This window comes from Podarcis liolepis, assembly GCF_965112155.1.
Source record: "Podarcis liolepis genome assembly, chromosome: 9".
Classification (NCBI taxonomy): Eukaryota; Metazoa; Chordata; class Lepidosauria; order Squamata; family Lacertidae; genus Podarcis; species Podarcis liolepis.
The window spans coordinates 53,638,249-53,654,045 of NC_139564.1; the positions used below are offsets into that span (position 1 = coordinate 53,638,249).

The 15,797-nt window shown below is 41.7% G+C and overlaps 1 protein-coding gene across 4 annotated transcripts in view; it reads right to left on the reverse strand.

Moving 5' to 3' along the window:
- The window catches only part of SCFD2 (sec1 family domain containing 2), a 154,296-nt gene that overhangs the window by 15,295 nt on the left and 123,204 nt on the right, over nucleotides 1–15,797 (reverse strand). For all 4 annotated transcript variants that reach the window (XR_014515826.1, XR_014515827.1, XM_083459925.1 and 1 more), the window contains exons 6-7: nucleotides 12,163–12,308; nucleotides 7,677–7,811 (exon numbers count right to left, since the gene is read on the reverse strand). Coding sequence is in view for 2 of the 4 variants with exons in the window: in XM_083459925.1 (XP_083316051.1) it covers nucleotides 7,677–7,811; nucleotides 12,163–12,308 (281 nt within the window). In the remaining 2 variants the exon portion in view is untranslated. The remainder of the gene's footprint in view (nucleotides 1–7,676; nucleotides 7,812–12,162; nucleotides 12,309–15,797) is intronic.

Below are 15,797 nucleotides of genomic sequence, written 5' to 3' on the forward strand. Positions count from 1 at the left end.
GGAAATTCGTCTAGTGAAGCAGCTCAAAAAACGCAAAATCCTTTCGTCTACCGAGTTTTTCGCCTTGCGAGGCATTCGTCTTGCGGGGCACCACTGTACAGCAGCAACTGCTGAGTGATTCTAGCTATGTTTTAGTTTCTCCTTTATCTTTCCCCCAAAGATGGCTGGCATAGATAGCCATTGTGGCTGCAAGAAAGACTTTCCCTCTCCTTTCCCCCTGGAGAAGCCCCTGTGAGGTGGCACATTTAGAGCCCTAATTTCGGAAGAAGCAAAAAACAAGAAGCAAAGAGGCACACCCTCTTTGATTCTACAAGAGTGCAAAAACTTGTCTACACTAGCAGTTGCATGCTTATATTGTCAGGGCCGTGCTGAAGCAGATTTAACAAACTACTTGTGCCAAACACGTCTGGGAATCGTTTATGAAGTGAACCTCTGGTGGCAGACGTTCAAAATGGCAGAGGCAAGAAGGGAAAGAGGGAGTCCAAGATAATATGCTGCCTAAGGACAGGATTCCGCCCCACCCATTCCACACACAGAAGCCAACCAGACTTGCAGCTGATTCCTGCTTTAATGCTGGCAACAGGACAGCCACGTCTGAGGGCAGCAGGCCAGCTAAAAGGCCACATGGCATGTACAGCTGAACAGAATACCAGGAGGAAAGGCCAGAGAAGCTGCCAGTCATTGCTGTCCCTCAACCCCCCCTCCCACTGCCAGCACTTACCATCTCAGGTAGCTGTTTCACTCTGCCTACTGTTGTCAGGCTCAGGAAATCAGCCCCCCCCCCAGCAGTAGATAAGCAGGACAAAGGAAAAGAAGTCTTCTTACCAGTTAGAAACTTTACTGATCACAGCGAGAGAGCAAAGAATCCATTTCCTAGAAAGGACGGTGCTCCCAATTAAGGGCACCACCCACTTCCTCCCTAGTCACCCATGTCACTACTGCGTCTTGTACCCTGAGCTCGTGACCACTGTGCTTTCTGTGCTGCCACCTTATCAGCTCTTCTTGACCTTGGGTTGAGCGGATGAATGCTTTCCAGAGACAGTGAATCTGTTAACCCTCTCTCTCCTAGTTCTTCTCCTCCTAGCTGTTCCCCATCCAGTATGTCCCAGCTTCTGCCTTCTGAACTATGTCCCACTGTTTGGGACCACTGTTCCAAATCTATACTGTCTTCCTGTGCTCCTGGGAAGATTCAGGATCCGGATCAGGAGCAGGGGGAGGGGGAGGCTCCCACCATTCCCCCTCAGCATGGTCCCTGACAACTTGCAGGAGATGGTTTATAAGTTACCAAATCCAGGGAATTATACATCAAATACATTCATTGTACTGGGTCTCCCTTACACAGCTTAAAGACAACTGTGCTTAGGTACAAGAAATTCCAACAAAAGAAGAGTGGCAGATGAAGATGATAGACTTTGCGGGATTGGTGAAGCTGACTGGGAAAATCCGAAACCAGCATGATCGAGCATTCCAAAAAGACTGGAGCAAATTGAACCAATATTTGAAGGACCGTTGTAAGCAATTAACAACACTGGCAGGACAGTAAGAAGACTTGTAATGTTAACCGTACTTACCTTTTTATATTTACCCAAAATTGAGACGTATCAAATGAGTGAAACGTAAATTGGAAAATGTATAAATGCTATGATATGGAGGTTAACTCTGAAAACCATGAGGTGGGAGGGAGGGGAGTCAATAAGCTCTTAAGAGCCAAAGAAGTAAAGTGAACAATGATGATGTGATTAAATATTATATAATGGAAAATTAATTAAAAAGTACTAAAAAATAAAGAGAACTGTGATTAAATGCCATACAAATTGTTAAAATAATCATAATAAATTAAATAAAAAGGTGCACAGAAGACAATTCATTGGCCAGTGCATTCTGGATATGCAGGGGAGGCTCTGAGTCTCTATTTTCAGAGAGACCCCAAAGCTGACCATTGGCTCAATCCAACCTTTGGCAGCCTGGTGGTCTCCAGATATTTTGAACTATAACTCCCATCAGTCCCAGGAAGCACTTGGTGGGCAAAGGCTGCCTTAATCTCTTTTTGTGGTGTCTCAGTTTGCCTGGCTCAAAGTCAGCTGGCTTGTTTGTGGAGCAAAGCAGAGGCGAATTTAGGGGAGCGCAACCGGTTCAGCCTTACTGGGCGCAGAGCCTTGGGGGCGCCGTAACTATGATTTAGAATGGTGGAGAGGCACCAGAGGTGGAGGGGCACCAGATTTTGGCATCACACAGGGCACCGCTGAAATTTGATACCCCAAGATCCAGCACCGAGCATAGTTATGAAGTATGAACAGCAACTGCGAAAAAGGCTTAATCTATACTTAAGGCTCACCAGGACAAGAAAGGAAGGGACCTGTGTTACAGAATCCATTTTTAGATAAGTCTTGGGGAGCCAGGGAACGGGGGAGCACTTCCACCTAGAAAACTAGACGAGCACAAAAAATATATATGTAGCAGAGCAATTTCGTGGAGTTTCTATTAGTGGTCAAGAGCATGATTTGTGGGCAGTCTCTCAGGGATGCTTTCTAGGTAATATTTCCTGCCCCAAGACAGGTTTGTTGGTGTCCCCTTTAAAAATATAGATTTCTTCCAGCTTAGGTAACGTCTATGGCTGTGGGTCTGTATTGCAGGATTTCCTAATTGCATTTGTGTGGTTTTGGTTTGCAGCGTTGATACTGTATTTGCCTTTCTTCATTGATTCCTTCCCCTCTCTCCTATCTTTTATTGCTAGTCCCTCTCTCCCTGCCTCCCAGCCTGTAGCTGCCAAAGTGAATACTGGGCTGTCCCTTGAGAGACATTTGAGGAGCTGCTTGCCTGCCTGTCACCTTCCTGAACAGATCTTGTTAATGACTCCCACAAGCTGTGCAACTTCATTAATCATTTTGGGGGGGGGTGTGTGTGCGTGATTAAGTGAGGAGGGAGAGAGGATTCATACCCAGCGGAAAAGAAGGCCATTACATCGTACTTAGAATCATAGAGTTGGAATAGACCACAAGGGCCATCGAGTCCAACCCCCTGCCAAGCAGGAAACACCATCAGAGCACTCCTGACATACGGTTGTCAAGCCTCTGCTTAAAGACCTCCAAAGCAGGAGACTCCACCACACTCCTTGGCAGCAAATTCCACTGTCGAACAGCTCTTACTGTCAGGAAGTTCTTCCTAATGTTTAGGTGGAATCTTCTTTCTTGTAGTTTGGATCCATTGCTCCATGTCCGCTTCTCCGGAGCAGCAGAAAACAACCTTTCTCCCTCCTCTATATGACATCCTTTTATATATTTGAACATGGCTATCATATCACCCCTTAACCTCCTCTTCTCCAGGCTAAACATGCCCAGCTCCCTTAGCCGTTCCTCATAAGGCATCGTTTCCAGGCCTTTGACCATTTTGGTTGCCCTCCTCTGGACACGTTCCAGTTTGTCAGTGTCCTTCTTGAACTGTGGTGCCCAGAACTGGACACAGTACTCCAGGTGAGGTCTGACCAGAGCAGAATACAGTGGCACTATTACTTCCCTTGATCTAGATGCTATACTCCTATTGATGCAGCCCAGAATTGCATTGGCTTTTTTACACTTTTTTTACACTTTTTTCACACTGTTGGCTCATGTCAAGTTTGTGGTCAACCAAGACTCCTAGATCCTTTTCACATGTACTGCTCTCAAGCCAGGTGTCACCCATCTTGTATTTGTGCCTCTCATTTTTTTTGCCCAAGTGCAATACTTTATATTTCTCCCTGTTAAAATTCATCTTGTTTGTTTTTGCCCAGTTCTCTAATCTGTCAAGGTTGTTTTGAAGTGTGATCCTGTCCTCTGGGGTGTTAGCCACCCCTCCCAGTTTGGTGTCATCTGCAAATTTGATCAGGATGCCCTTGAGTCCATCATCCAAGTCGTTGATAAAGATGTTGAATAAGACCGGGCCCAAGACAGAACCCTGTGGCACCCCACTAGTCACTCTTCTCCAGGATGAAGAGGAACCATTGATGAGCACCCTTTGGGTTCGGTCAGTCAGCCAGTTACAAATCCACTGAGTGGTAGCATAGTCAAGACCGCATTTTACCAGCTTCTTTACAATAATATCATGGGGCACCTTGTCAAATGCCTTGCTGAAATCAAGGTAGGCTACATCCACTGTGTTCCCTTCATCTACCAGGCTTGTAATTCTGTCAAAAAACGAGATCAGGTTAGTCTGACATGACTTATTTTTCAGAAATCCATGCTGACTATTGGTGATCACAGCATTCCTTTCTAGGTGCTCACAGACTGTTTGCTTAATGATCTGCTCCAGAATCTTCCCTGGTATTGATGTCAGACTGACTGGGCGGTAATTTTTGGGTCCTCTCTTTCCCCCTTTTTGAAAATAGGGACAACATTTGCCCTCCTCCAGTCTGCCGGGACTTCGCCTGTTCTCTAGGAATTATCAAAGATGGCTGCCAGTGGTTCTGAGATCACATCTGCCAGTTCTTTTAATACTCTTGGATGCAGTTCATCTGGCCCTGGAGACTTGAATACATCTAAACTAGCCAAGTATTCTTGTACTATCTCCTTAGTTATTCTGGGCTGTGTTTCCTCTGCTGAATCATTTGCTCCAAATTCTTCAGGTCGGGCATTGTTTTCTTTATCGGAGAAGACTGAGGCAAAGAAGGCATTGAGGAGTTCAGCCCTTTCTGTGTCCCCTGTTTGCATTTCACCATCTTCTCCTCTGAGTGACCCCACTGTTTCTTTGTTCTTCCTTTTGCTACGGACATACCCATAAAAGCCTTTTTTGTTGCTTTTAACCTCTCTAGCAAGCCTGAGTTCATTCTGTGCTTTAGCTTTTCTGACTTTGTGTCTACATGTGCTGGCTATTTGTTTTAATTCCTCTTTGTTGGTTTCCCCCCTTTTCCATTTTTTGTACACATCTTTTTTTAATCTTAACTCAGTTAAAAGTTCTTAAGATAGCCACCCTGGCTTCTTTAGGCACCTTCCATGTTTCCGTCTCATTGGTATTGCCTGAAGTTGTGCTTTTACTATCTCCCTCTTAAAAAACTCCCAGCCATCATGAACTCCCTTTCCTTTTAGTATTACTGTCCATGGGATCTCACCCAGCACTTCCCTAAGTTTTATGAAGTCGGCTTTCTTAAAGTCAAGAAATTGAGTCCTAGTATGCTTGGCTGCTCCTTTCCACTGTATAGTAAACTTCAGAAGAGCATGATCATTCGCGCCTAATGATCCTTCCACTTCTACCCCACTAACAAGGTCATCAACATTGGTTAGGACCAGATCTAAAATGGCTGTTCCTCTTGTTGCTTCTCCCACTTTCTGGACAATGAAGTTGTCTGCAAGGCCAGTGAGGAATCTGTTTGACCTTATGCTCTTGGCTGAGTTTGACATCCAACAAATATCTGGGTAATTGAAGTCCCCCATTACTACTATCTCCCTTCCTTTTGCATGCTTGGCCATCTGTTCCAGGAAGGCATCATCTATGTCCTCCGTTTGGCTTGGGGATCTATAGTAACAGGGGAAGTGGGCACGGACAGTGCAGTTGAAGGCCTGGAAGGATTCCAGGACAAAATTGGCACAAATGTTCTTATCTCATGACTGGTGGTGAAAAAGCTAGTTTCCTCCCAAAGTTCAGTCAACATTCTGTAGCTAATCGGCACACGCAGACTTAGTTGGGCTGCTTTGTATTCCCCAAGTTTGCCTACTTAGGGGCTTTCTCCATGTAACAGGTGGGGAATATACAGTGGTACCTTGGGTTACAGACACTTCAGGTTACAGACGCTTCAGGTTACAGACTCCGCTAACCCAAAAATAGTACCTTTGTTAAGAACTTTGCTTCAGGATGGGAACAGAAATTGTGCTCTGGCGGTGTGGCGGCAGTGGGAGGCCCCATTAGCTAAAGTGGTACCTCAGGTTAAGAACAATTTCAGGTTAAGAACGAATTAAGTTCTTAACCCGAGGTACCACTGTATCCTGGCTCAAAGGGGGATGCTTCTTGGATACCTCAGGAAGAAGATGCTGATTGCAAGGTGATGAAAAAGAAATGATTCATAATTTGCTGAAACATGAAGATTTGTTCCTGGCATGTATAATTCATAAGCACTTCATAATTCTTCTTTCTTTCAAAGGAAAGCTATTTTGAGAAATGCCATTTTAACACAGTCACTGTTGTCTCCAATTTACTGCATAACTCACTGCTTCCAATGCTTGTTCTTAAGAGCTTTAACCTTTTTTAAAAAAAAATAATAATAATTGAGTACTGCCTCATATATTCATCTGGAGAGATGTTTAAAACTATACTGCAGAAACTAAGGTTCCCCCCGCCCCATCAGTCCTCAATGATTCTGCCCCCATCTCTTTCTTTCTTCCTGACTGAAGTTAAGCTCTAGGGCCTGTGAAGCAGGCAAATCCTTTGATTGCAACAGTATTCTCTTTAGACCTAGTTAATTTCAGCACCGGCAGACAAATGAGTGAATGGACAAATTGTTTTTGGAAGCATCGTATGATGTTGAAGGCTGCAGCTATTAATTATGGACTGATAATAAATGGTTTGTATTTGCATTTGATGTGGAAACCAGCAGTTTCACTGCTAAATCAGTGAATGCAAAATCTGTTTATGTGGAATTGTAGGAATGAGTTCATCACTTATGGAGAAAAATACACTAACTCTAGAAATCAGTTGTGAACTAAACTCAAGCCCATCCTAGCAGGTGAAAAAGAGTTGAAGAATTGAAACCACAATTAGCAGAGGCGGAGGGAATAGTCAGTACTTCTCTGTGGGCCTCAAGAAACCATCTTTGGATGCAGACTTCAAGAAACCATCTTTGAAGAGACTTCATCAGGCAAGGCCTTCTTCCATCTGCCTTGTCCCACCTTCCAGTCCTTGCTTCTCAATTTGTATTGCATTATTTTATGCTCTGTGGCTTGCAATTGTTTTATTGATTGTAGTTTAGAAATTATTTATTGTAATTAAGAGTGGATGTCTGTTTAATTTTTATATGCTGATATTAGAATAGTATAGAATAGTATATTATTCTATGCTATTCTAATGATTGTTGAATGTTATTTTATTTGATGTAGTTGCTTATTTTAAAGTTATGTTTTATTATCACATTTTTGTATTGCATTAGATTGTTATAAGGTGTACATTCATTGTTTATTCAGCTTGTAAACCGCCTTGGGTATTGTAAGATAGAAAGACAGTATACAAATTAAAAGTGATGATGATGATACAAAGTGTTCAAAGTGGCCGACAAATATAAAATCGAACATAAAAACAATGGCAGAACAACCACTAAAAACATTATAAACAAAAACCAGCAGTGACAAACAATAAAGAGCTGTACTCGCCATCAGTACTTTTAGTAGCAACAGAATCAAACGTATGCTTAAAAAGGAGTTTTCCATTCCCGATGGGAAACAATTAAAGAGAAAGAAAACCTAACCTTTGGGGGCAGGGAGTTCCAGAGCTACCACCTATATATCAAATATAAACTTTAAAACTACAAAATGCATGTTCCGTATTCTACTGCAAGTCAAATGCCAAAGCCAGGTGTAGCCAATGACTTGTGCATATTAGGCAGAAAACGATGAGATAACAACGTCACAGATAAAATGAAGCAGCTTCCTCTTACCAAAAACAGCTACACATTTAACTTTGTTAAGATGTACACGTGGGAAACTGCATAGCAACCTTACCTTCATAAACATACTAAACCCAGTTTTCAGAAGGTCTGTGAGCCCAGAAGACATGTGCTCAATATCAACAGAGTCAGGTCGATCCGGATTATATATCTCTTCCACCACTTGCTTCAGCAATGGTTTATAAGAGGCCTAGAAAATATTAAACATTGAACGTAAGTGTATATATACAAGTGATTTCACAATGCACATCCCACTTGTGAAATTTACTGTGTGTGTTCATGGTCACTGTGGTAACTGCTAAAAAAAAGGGAGGAAAATGGAGTGGAAGCTGCCTAAAACTTGCTCACTGCAGCAGATACTGTCTTGCTTGCATCAATATGTTGTCTGGAGACAGAGACAGGGCACACACACAGATATCTTTCATACTGCTTTTGCGACACGAGACAAACCAATTCTGCTTTATTTCGCTACTAATGTTGGGAAAACATTTTCAGCCTCTGCCTAGTTGATGGCTCAAACTGGACTATCGAGCCTCTGCATTGATTCCCATTGGTTGGCTCCACAAAGATACAAGCACTCAGCTTCTTGGAAAATAAAAATTCAACAATGTGAACTTTAACAAAATTTGAAGATGAGGGGAGGAAAATGTACATAATCCCAGGGAGTTCTTACCTCTGCCTGGTATATTTGCTTTTGCCAACAAAACAAAACAAAACAAAACAAAACACCTCATCACGAGAAATAACATTGGTTCACTAGGTCCTAGCCTTGTGCAATTTTGGAGCTGCTTTTTTGTACTGATATGATCGGGGATCGAAGTCTCCCAACAGTAATGATTACCATTACCCTCTCTCAACACACACTGGCTGGGATGGGCAGCAGCGGTGTTCCGATGGCTAACTAATCATGCATTAAACACAAGCATGTAAAAAGGATGCATAGTTGAATTCTCTCACCTACTGCTGCTGGGCACACAGAGCTCCTAAATGCAAGAGCGGGTCCAGACTGTGTAGGACAGTGGTTCTCAACTTGTGGGTCCCCAGATGCTGTTGGACGACAACTCCCATCATCCCTGAGCTTTGGCCTTGCTAGGTAGGGGTGATGGGAGTTGTAGTTCAACAACATCTGGGGACCCACAGGTTGAGAAAGGCTGGTGTAGGAGCTCTAAGCGCATATCACATGAGGGACCTTCCCCCACACTAGTCAGACATGCAGCCAGCCAGGTAATGGTCTCCACATCCAATGGTGGTGGTGGGGCTCTGCTCTCTCTCAGTCGATGTATTGGGGGTGTATGTTTGAACATCCTTGCCATTTGCCCCTTCCAGGAGGAAGAATGCTCTCAGCACTAAGTGAAAGGATGCAGCGTGGACATCATGGGTAAACACAGCGACATCTGGATTGCCCTCTTATTTAGCACTGAAAGGGACAGTACAGTGGTACCTCAGGTTACAGACGCTTCAGGTTACATATGCTTCAGGTTACAGACTCCGCTAACCTAGAAATAGTACCTCTGGTTAAGAACTTTGCTTCAGGATGAGAACAGAAATCGTGCACCGGCGGCGTGGCAGCAGCAGGAGGTCCCATTAGCTAAAGTGGTACCTCAGGTTAAGAACAGTTTCAGGTTAAGAACGGACCTCCAGAACGAATTAAGTACTTAACCCGAGGTACCACTGTCTCCAGCTAGAAGGGAAGCCTGGGAAGGTGCTGCCTTTTGTCTGAACAAAATTGCTCCCAGGCTTCCCACCTAGCTCTCCAGTTTCTTCTCCCCCATCATGAAATGAGAGATCCTATGTTCCAGAGGGTGAATTGCAGCAAAGGATAGGCTATCTAGACTAACGAAGAGTCTGGGTTTATCTGGCTTTTTAAAATGATTTTTAAATGTTACAATCTTCTTTTGCTGTATATACTAAACACATTACTGAGAGTGTATCACTTCAGCATTTTGAAAATTGATTTGGAAGGTTGCATTCGAAACATTGCAAGCACATCATTTGGAAAACCAGCATCAAAACTGAAGTTTTGGCATAGAGCTGGTGGGGGACAGCATGTTGTCTATCTGAACATGTATTTTGCTGGTTCTTCAGGTCCCTGGATCCAACCGTAATGCAAATAAAATAAAATAGGCACTTCAAACCAGAGGAATGCTTTTAGTGAAAGCTTACTGTATACAGTTTATAAAGTTTTCTACATTTATACAATTACTGCAGATCTAAAGCAGTAACAACCAACTCATATAATTTCAGTAGCCAGTATTACAATCTACAAAACTGAATTAATGTGTTCCATTTATGGCAGCCAATGTTTCCTTACTGAGCTATTCCAAGAATGTCAATCTCTAGTTTTCTTAGAAAACACATGTAGGAGTCATGCTGCAGAAATGATAAACAGAAGTGCCACTTACCTTAGACAGAAAAAAGAAAAACAAATGCGAAACTAACTACTTAAACTGAACAACCTGGGAAAGAAAAAATAAAAAATTCCTTCCAGTAGCACCTTAAAGACCAACTAAGTTAGTTCTTGGTATGAGCTTTCGTGTGCATGCACACTTCTTCAGATACCTATCTGAAGAAGTGTGCATGCACACGAAAGCTCATACCAAGAACTAACTTAGTTGGTCTTTAAGGTGCTACTGGAAGGAATTTTTTATTTTGACTATGGCAGACCAACACGGCTACCTATCTACTACTGGAACCTGGGAAAGAAAAGATTTTCTAAAACATTATAGCCATTAAAGACACATTTTTGTGTCCAGCAGTTTGCAATGTCAAATACAGATCTTTTTCTTCAATGCAGCCACTAAGAAAATGTAGATGTGCCACTCAAAGCTTCCTCCAACACACATTTACATTTTAACTGAGCCAAGAAAGATGCAGCAGACATTAGCTGTGTGTTATATGACTGGCTGGGACTCAAAAACATAAAAAACGGCTTGTTGAACACACACAATTATTCCTTTGGGAAAGAGAAACAAATTCATTCAAAATGATATGCTTAAAAGGGAAAGGATGTCAAAACAGGAAATATGTGATTTTTTAAATATATATATATAAAATCACTTAAGCTTTGATTCAAAGCACACTTATTGGAAATAAGTTCCACTGAAATAAGCAGAATGTCTCTGTATTTAGGTTGGATCCAGATTTGGTTAATTATACTTTAGTCATGGCTAATATAAGTCCCATTGAATTCAATGGGTCTATTCCAAGTAAGACTAATGAAATCTGGATTCAACCCATTGTAGTTACTGATTATCCATGGGGGGGGAGGGGCGGCAGCTGGACCCACTCTGGCCAAGGACCTGGGGATGGGTGATGGCATGATAGCCAGTATGGTTTCACTCCCTCTATGATCTTGGCTGTGTGGAAGGTAAGGTATAACCATTAAACATCCCTGTCTATGCAACCGGATGAGGAAAAATGTTCTTTCTTATTGGGGCGGGGGCAGGAATCCTCTCTTGCACTCTTCGTACTTCTAGTTTAAGACTACAGCAGCTAAAAAGAATCAATCAGTGCTTAACAATGGTACATCAGGGACATGATGCTATCTGAAATTAAGGGCTGAGAAATAGGAACGCGGTGACAAATTGTCTAGAAAACATCAACAAAGGTGCTACCAAAAAGCACAGAGCAAAAGCTTCAGTAACTGGTTGTTCCAAACTCTGACAACTTACATAATATATTGGGGGGGGGGGGGAACTGTTTCATGCACAGAAAATGTATCAATAAAAAGATGCTATAGTTTGATTTCTATTCTTTTTAAGCTGGATACATTTAGTGGTTACTGCTAAATGGATGACTATTCTATAGAGTAGAGTAGAGTAGAGTAGAGTAGAGTAGAGTAGAGGACCCCTGGATGGTTAAGTCCAGTCAAAGGCAACTATGGGGTTGTAATGCTCATCTCACCACAGTAGTACCTATTCATCTACTTGCACTGGTGTGCTTTCAAACTGCTGGGTTGGCAGGAGCTGGGGCACAGCAATGGGAGCTCACCCTGTTGCGGGGATTCAAACCACTGACCTTCTGATCGGCAAGCCCAGGGGCCCAGTGGTTTAAACCACAGTGCCACCCGTGTCCCTTTCTATTTTATAGAGCAGGTGGCCTTCATGGGTACATGTAAGCTCCCTGCAACTGGTGAGGCTAGCACAGAAACAACATTAGATGGATGGCAATGTTATAGCTGCTGTGGTTCAGTAGATATCCTTTCAATTAAGCAATGACTATTAAGAACATTGGAAGGGAAAGACAATTCTACAAACCCACTTGTAGATTAGTAGAATACATTCTGCATTAAACAACCACAAAATCAGTCACATTTTGCTACAGGTAGTTTTGCCAATGCTCCAAACCAGGGCTTCTTAAACTTGGGTCTCCAGCTGTTTTTGGGTTATAACTCCCATAACCCCTAGCCAGCAGAACTGGTGGTCAGGGATGATGGGATATGTAGTTCAAAAACAGCTGGAGACCCAAGTTTGGGAAACACTGCTATAAAGTAACACAGAGTAACACATGGATTTTTTTTAAAAAAAGACACAGCAACTTGCCTGTTGAATTTGGCTTCCTGGAACATGTACGGAATTAAACTGTTTCATGTAAGCCCGAGCTCTTGCAACATCTCTGAGAGTCATAAATATCTCATTCACTGCAGCTGTGGCCTTTTGAAATGTCAGATCAAGTGGAGACTCACAACCTGGAACAACATAGAAAAAATATTTGCTAGGTGAGGCCATTTTTTTTTAACCAACACAAATGAAAGTAGTGGGGGAAAGGAAGAGGAATTGGGGGGGGGGATGTTTCTCTAATTTAAGAGCAGGGATGGTCAACGTATGCATTCTTGAGGGGGTTCTGCATTCTCCAGATGGTAGTTTAACAAATCCCCCCAGATTTAAGAAGGCAAGCAACAGTTTGAACCTTGCATATGGCAACATTAGACAAGTCTTGTTAAGCTCTCAACTATGATGCTGAAAATAGAAATATCAGTTTCTCCACCTAGAAAGTTTTAAAAGAACCATACCACCTTAGCATCCCAATGTTGCCACTTGGTTATGCTACCAAAAATAAAATAAGGTATCGAAAGAAGAGAGAAGAAGAGTTTGGATTTGATATCCCGCTTTATCGCTACCCGAAGGAGTCTCAAAGCGGCTAACATTCTCCTTTCCCTTCCTCCTCCACAACAAACACTCTGTGAGGTGAGTGAGGCTGAGAGACTTCAAAGAAGTGTGACAAGCCCAAGGTCACCCAGCAGCTGCAGGTGGAGGAGCGGGGAATCAAACCTGGTTCACCAGATTATGTGTCTACCGCTTTTAACCACTACACCACAGTGGCTGTCATAAAAACAAACAAACAAACAAACAAACAAACAAACAAACAAACAGTCTAACTTTCAACAAATGCCCATTTAAGTCTCTTTTGTTCCTGTTTGTCTACATATATAACACACAGGTTTGACACAAAGCATTCCAGAGGTTTTCCTTCTAATAATGTATTACAATGTATTTTGCTTGCTTCCTTAAAACTGTTTGCAGAGGATGTCCATGGACAATGATATGAAATCAATGATAGGCGATATCTATCTGCCTTCCACTGATCTTGCTAACATTTCAGTACAAATATGAAACAGCTGTGAAATTCATGCTCACAAGGAAGCTTCATAAAGTATTCCCCCTTTGTTTCTACGCTATGGTTACTCCGTCTAAAATTAAATTTTAATCTTCGCATAGCAACATAGCAGAGTGGTTTTGTATTCTCAGTGAACTGACTTGAAGCTCATTTCACTTAAGAGACAGTTTTGAAAAGGCAACACAGTTTCCAGGATTACACATGGTTGTTACAACAACTCTGAGGTTATTCTCTGCTAACAATAAACATGTTGTAGCAAGTTTATAGATTCAATTGCATCAAGGAGTAGGACTATCGGACTTAAACAAAACTGTAGCATCACTGTGTTTGGGGGCTGTTGGCAAATATTTCTAAAATATTAGAAATTGCATCTCTAATATTTTAAAACCACCACCATCAATTATACCTGCTACCCACTGTTCAAACACATGGTCCCGGGGTGGGTTACATCTTCAAATGATAATATAATACAATAAAACACCCCCCACTCCCAAAATATCCTGGTTGTTTGATAGTAACGACAACTGCAGTAAGAATAATAAACGTGGTTGATTTGTTCTAAGCCGGGATGAAAAGGGTCCCAGTAACACTATGGCTGATACAATTGCCATGAATGTGTTTGCTGTTATTAAAAGATAAAGCTTTAAAAATGACTCACACTTTCTCTACAGATATGAAAGGTTAGGTTATTTAAGTTGCTTGAACTCGTGTAACAAAAAACACTGAAGTGATTTACAAAGAGAATAAAATAAAATAATAAAAATACGTACACATATTAAAAGCATAGTCAAAATAAGGTCTCACTGTTTAAGGATGGAACAGTATTTTGTACATTTTGTGCACCAAATAACCCAACTTCAGGTTAGAAGACTATTGTTTTTAATGTGCAGCTGACAATAATGCGCAATGTGTTCCTGCACAGTGTGTTCCTGGATTGAAAACACGCATGGACATACACGTAAATATAACTCAGATGTTGTAAAATCCAGTCCTGTTGGTTATGGACACCCTTCTTAACTTGGATCAAAAGAAAATGATAAGCAGCAGCAACTTAGAAGGAGACTGGTTTTGAAATTATTTATAGTCTGAAGTCTTCCCTACACATATTCTTATGTGGTTAAAAAACGCAGTTGAAGAAGGTTGCATAAAATCAAAGAGGTGACCATAGATGTAGCGGGAAGGTAAACAGCATTTCCATGCGCTCCGGCTTCTGTCACAGTGTTACATTGCGCCAGAAGCAGTTTAGTCATGTTGGCCACATGACCTGAAAAGCTGTCTGCGGACAAACGCCGGCTCTCTTGGCCTGAAAAGCAAGATGAGCGTCTGTGACTGGACTTCATCGTCCAGGGGTCCTTTACCTTTACCTACCACAAACCTCATGCAGTTTAGTTCTAATCCAACTGTGCTGTTCATGAGTGCAACAATATTGGTAATCCTAATGTTGTAGCTTATGTTGACCTTTTCCTTAAATGAACTGAACAAATAGAATTCCATGAAGTTAGTAATAGCTTTCAATATAATGCACAAAAATACTATTTTAATAAACTTCTTGCATTTCCATCCAGCTTAAAGAATAAAAATCAAACCTCAGGAATAATTACAAATTTAATTCTACTTCTAATATTGGATTTGAATTAATAAAAAGTGAGCCTTTAACAAGAAAGAAAAGCCAAGGCAAAAGTTAATATTAGAAAATCTTGCAATTTTTTTTGACAGGATTAACATTTTCCTCAAACCACGGGCGGCAGCATGATTTGAAGTACAGATTGCACTCAGAATGACATTCAATAGAACATCTTTAGCAGAGGGTTTATTGAGATTTACGTAGTTTATGAATCATATAAATCATTCATCTGATAATAATTCAAACAGCTTTGCAAACCTCTCTATCTTGATTTTTCAAAAAATTTAATCAGGGCTCTGTAGGTTTTCTGGGTTGAGGAGAGTAAATATAATACAATAGTCTATCTATCTGAAACTGAGCCAGACTACTTCTCCAGCAAGGTAGTGCAAACTCAATTATGTTACCGGGTTATTTACAAAATTAATCATTTTGCTTTATGGCAGCAATTCCGAATCACAAAAAGAAAGATGGAAAAAGAGAGAAGCACATGGGCAAAAAAGGGAACACAAGATGACACAGAGTTGCATAAAACTGACATAGGTTAATTTAAATGTACAAATGTGAATCTAAAATATTTACTATAATTTAAACCAGAAATATGGTATACTTAGCCAAGGCTTCCCACTTGGCCAATGAGACAATGTTCCTGAAGACACACCCACCTGCCTGACACCTGATGTCACATGTGACACCAGGTGTGGGGCAGGTAGTTCCTTGGCTGAAGAAAGAAGCATAGAATTCCCCTGCTCATAAGTAGTGAATTTGATCCTGTTCGGTTTGGGCTTGTCGCCAGTGAGTCAGCATGGGAAGTTCAATCTTGCATGGCAGTATGTCCCCCCCCCCCCACTACCTGGGCCATTTTTGACAGGTTGGTGGGACAACCTACCTGTCAGTCACATGACAAGTGACAGGCAGGTGGTGGTCTCACCCGCTTGT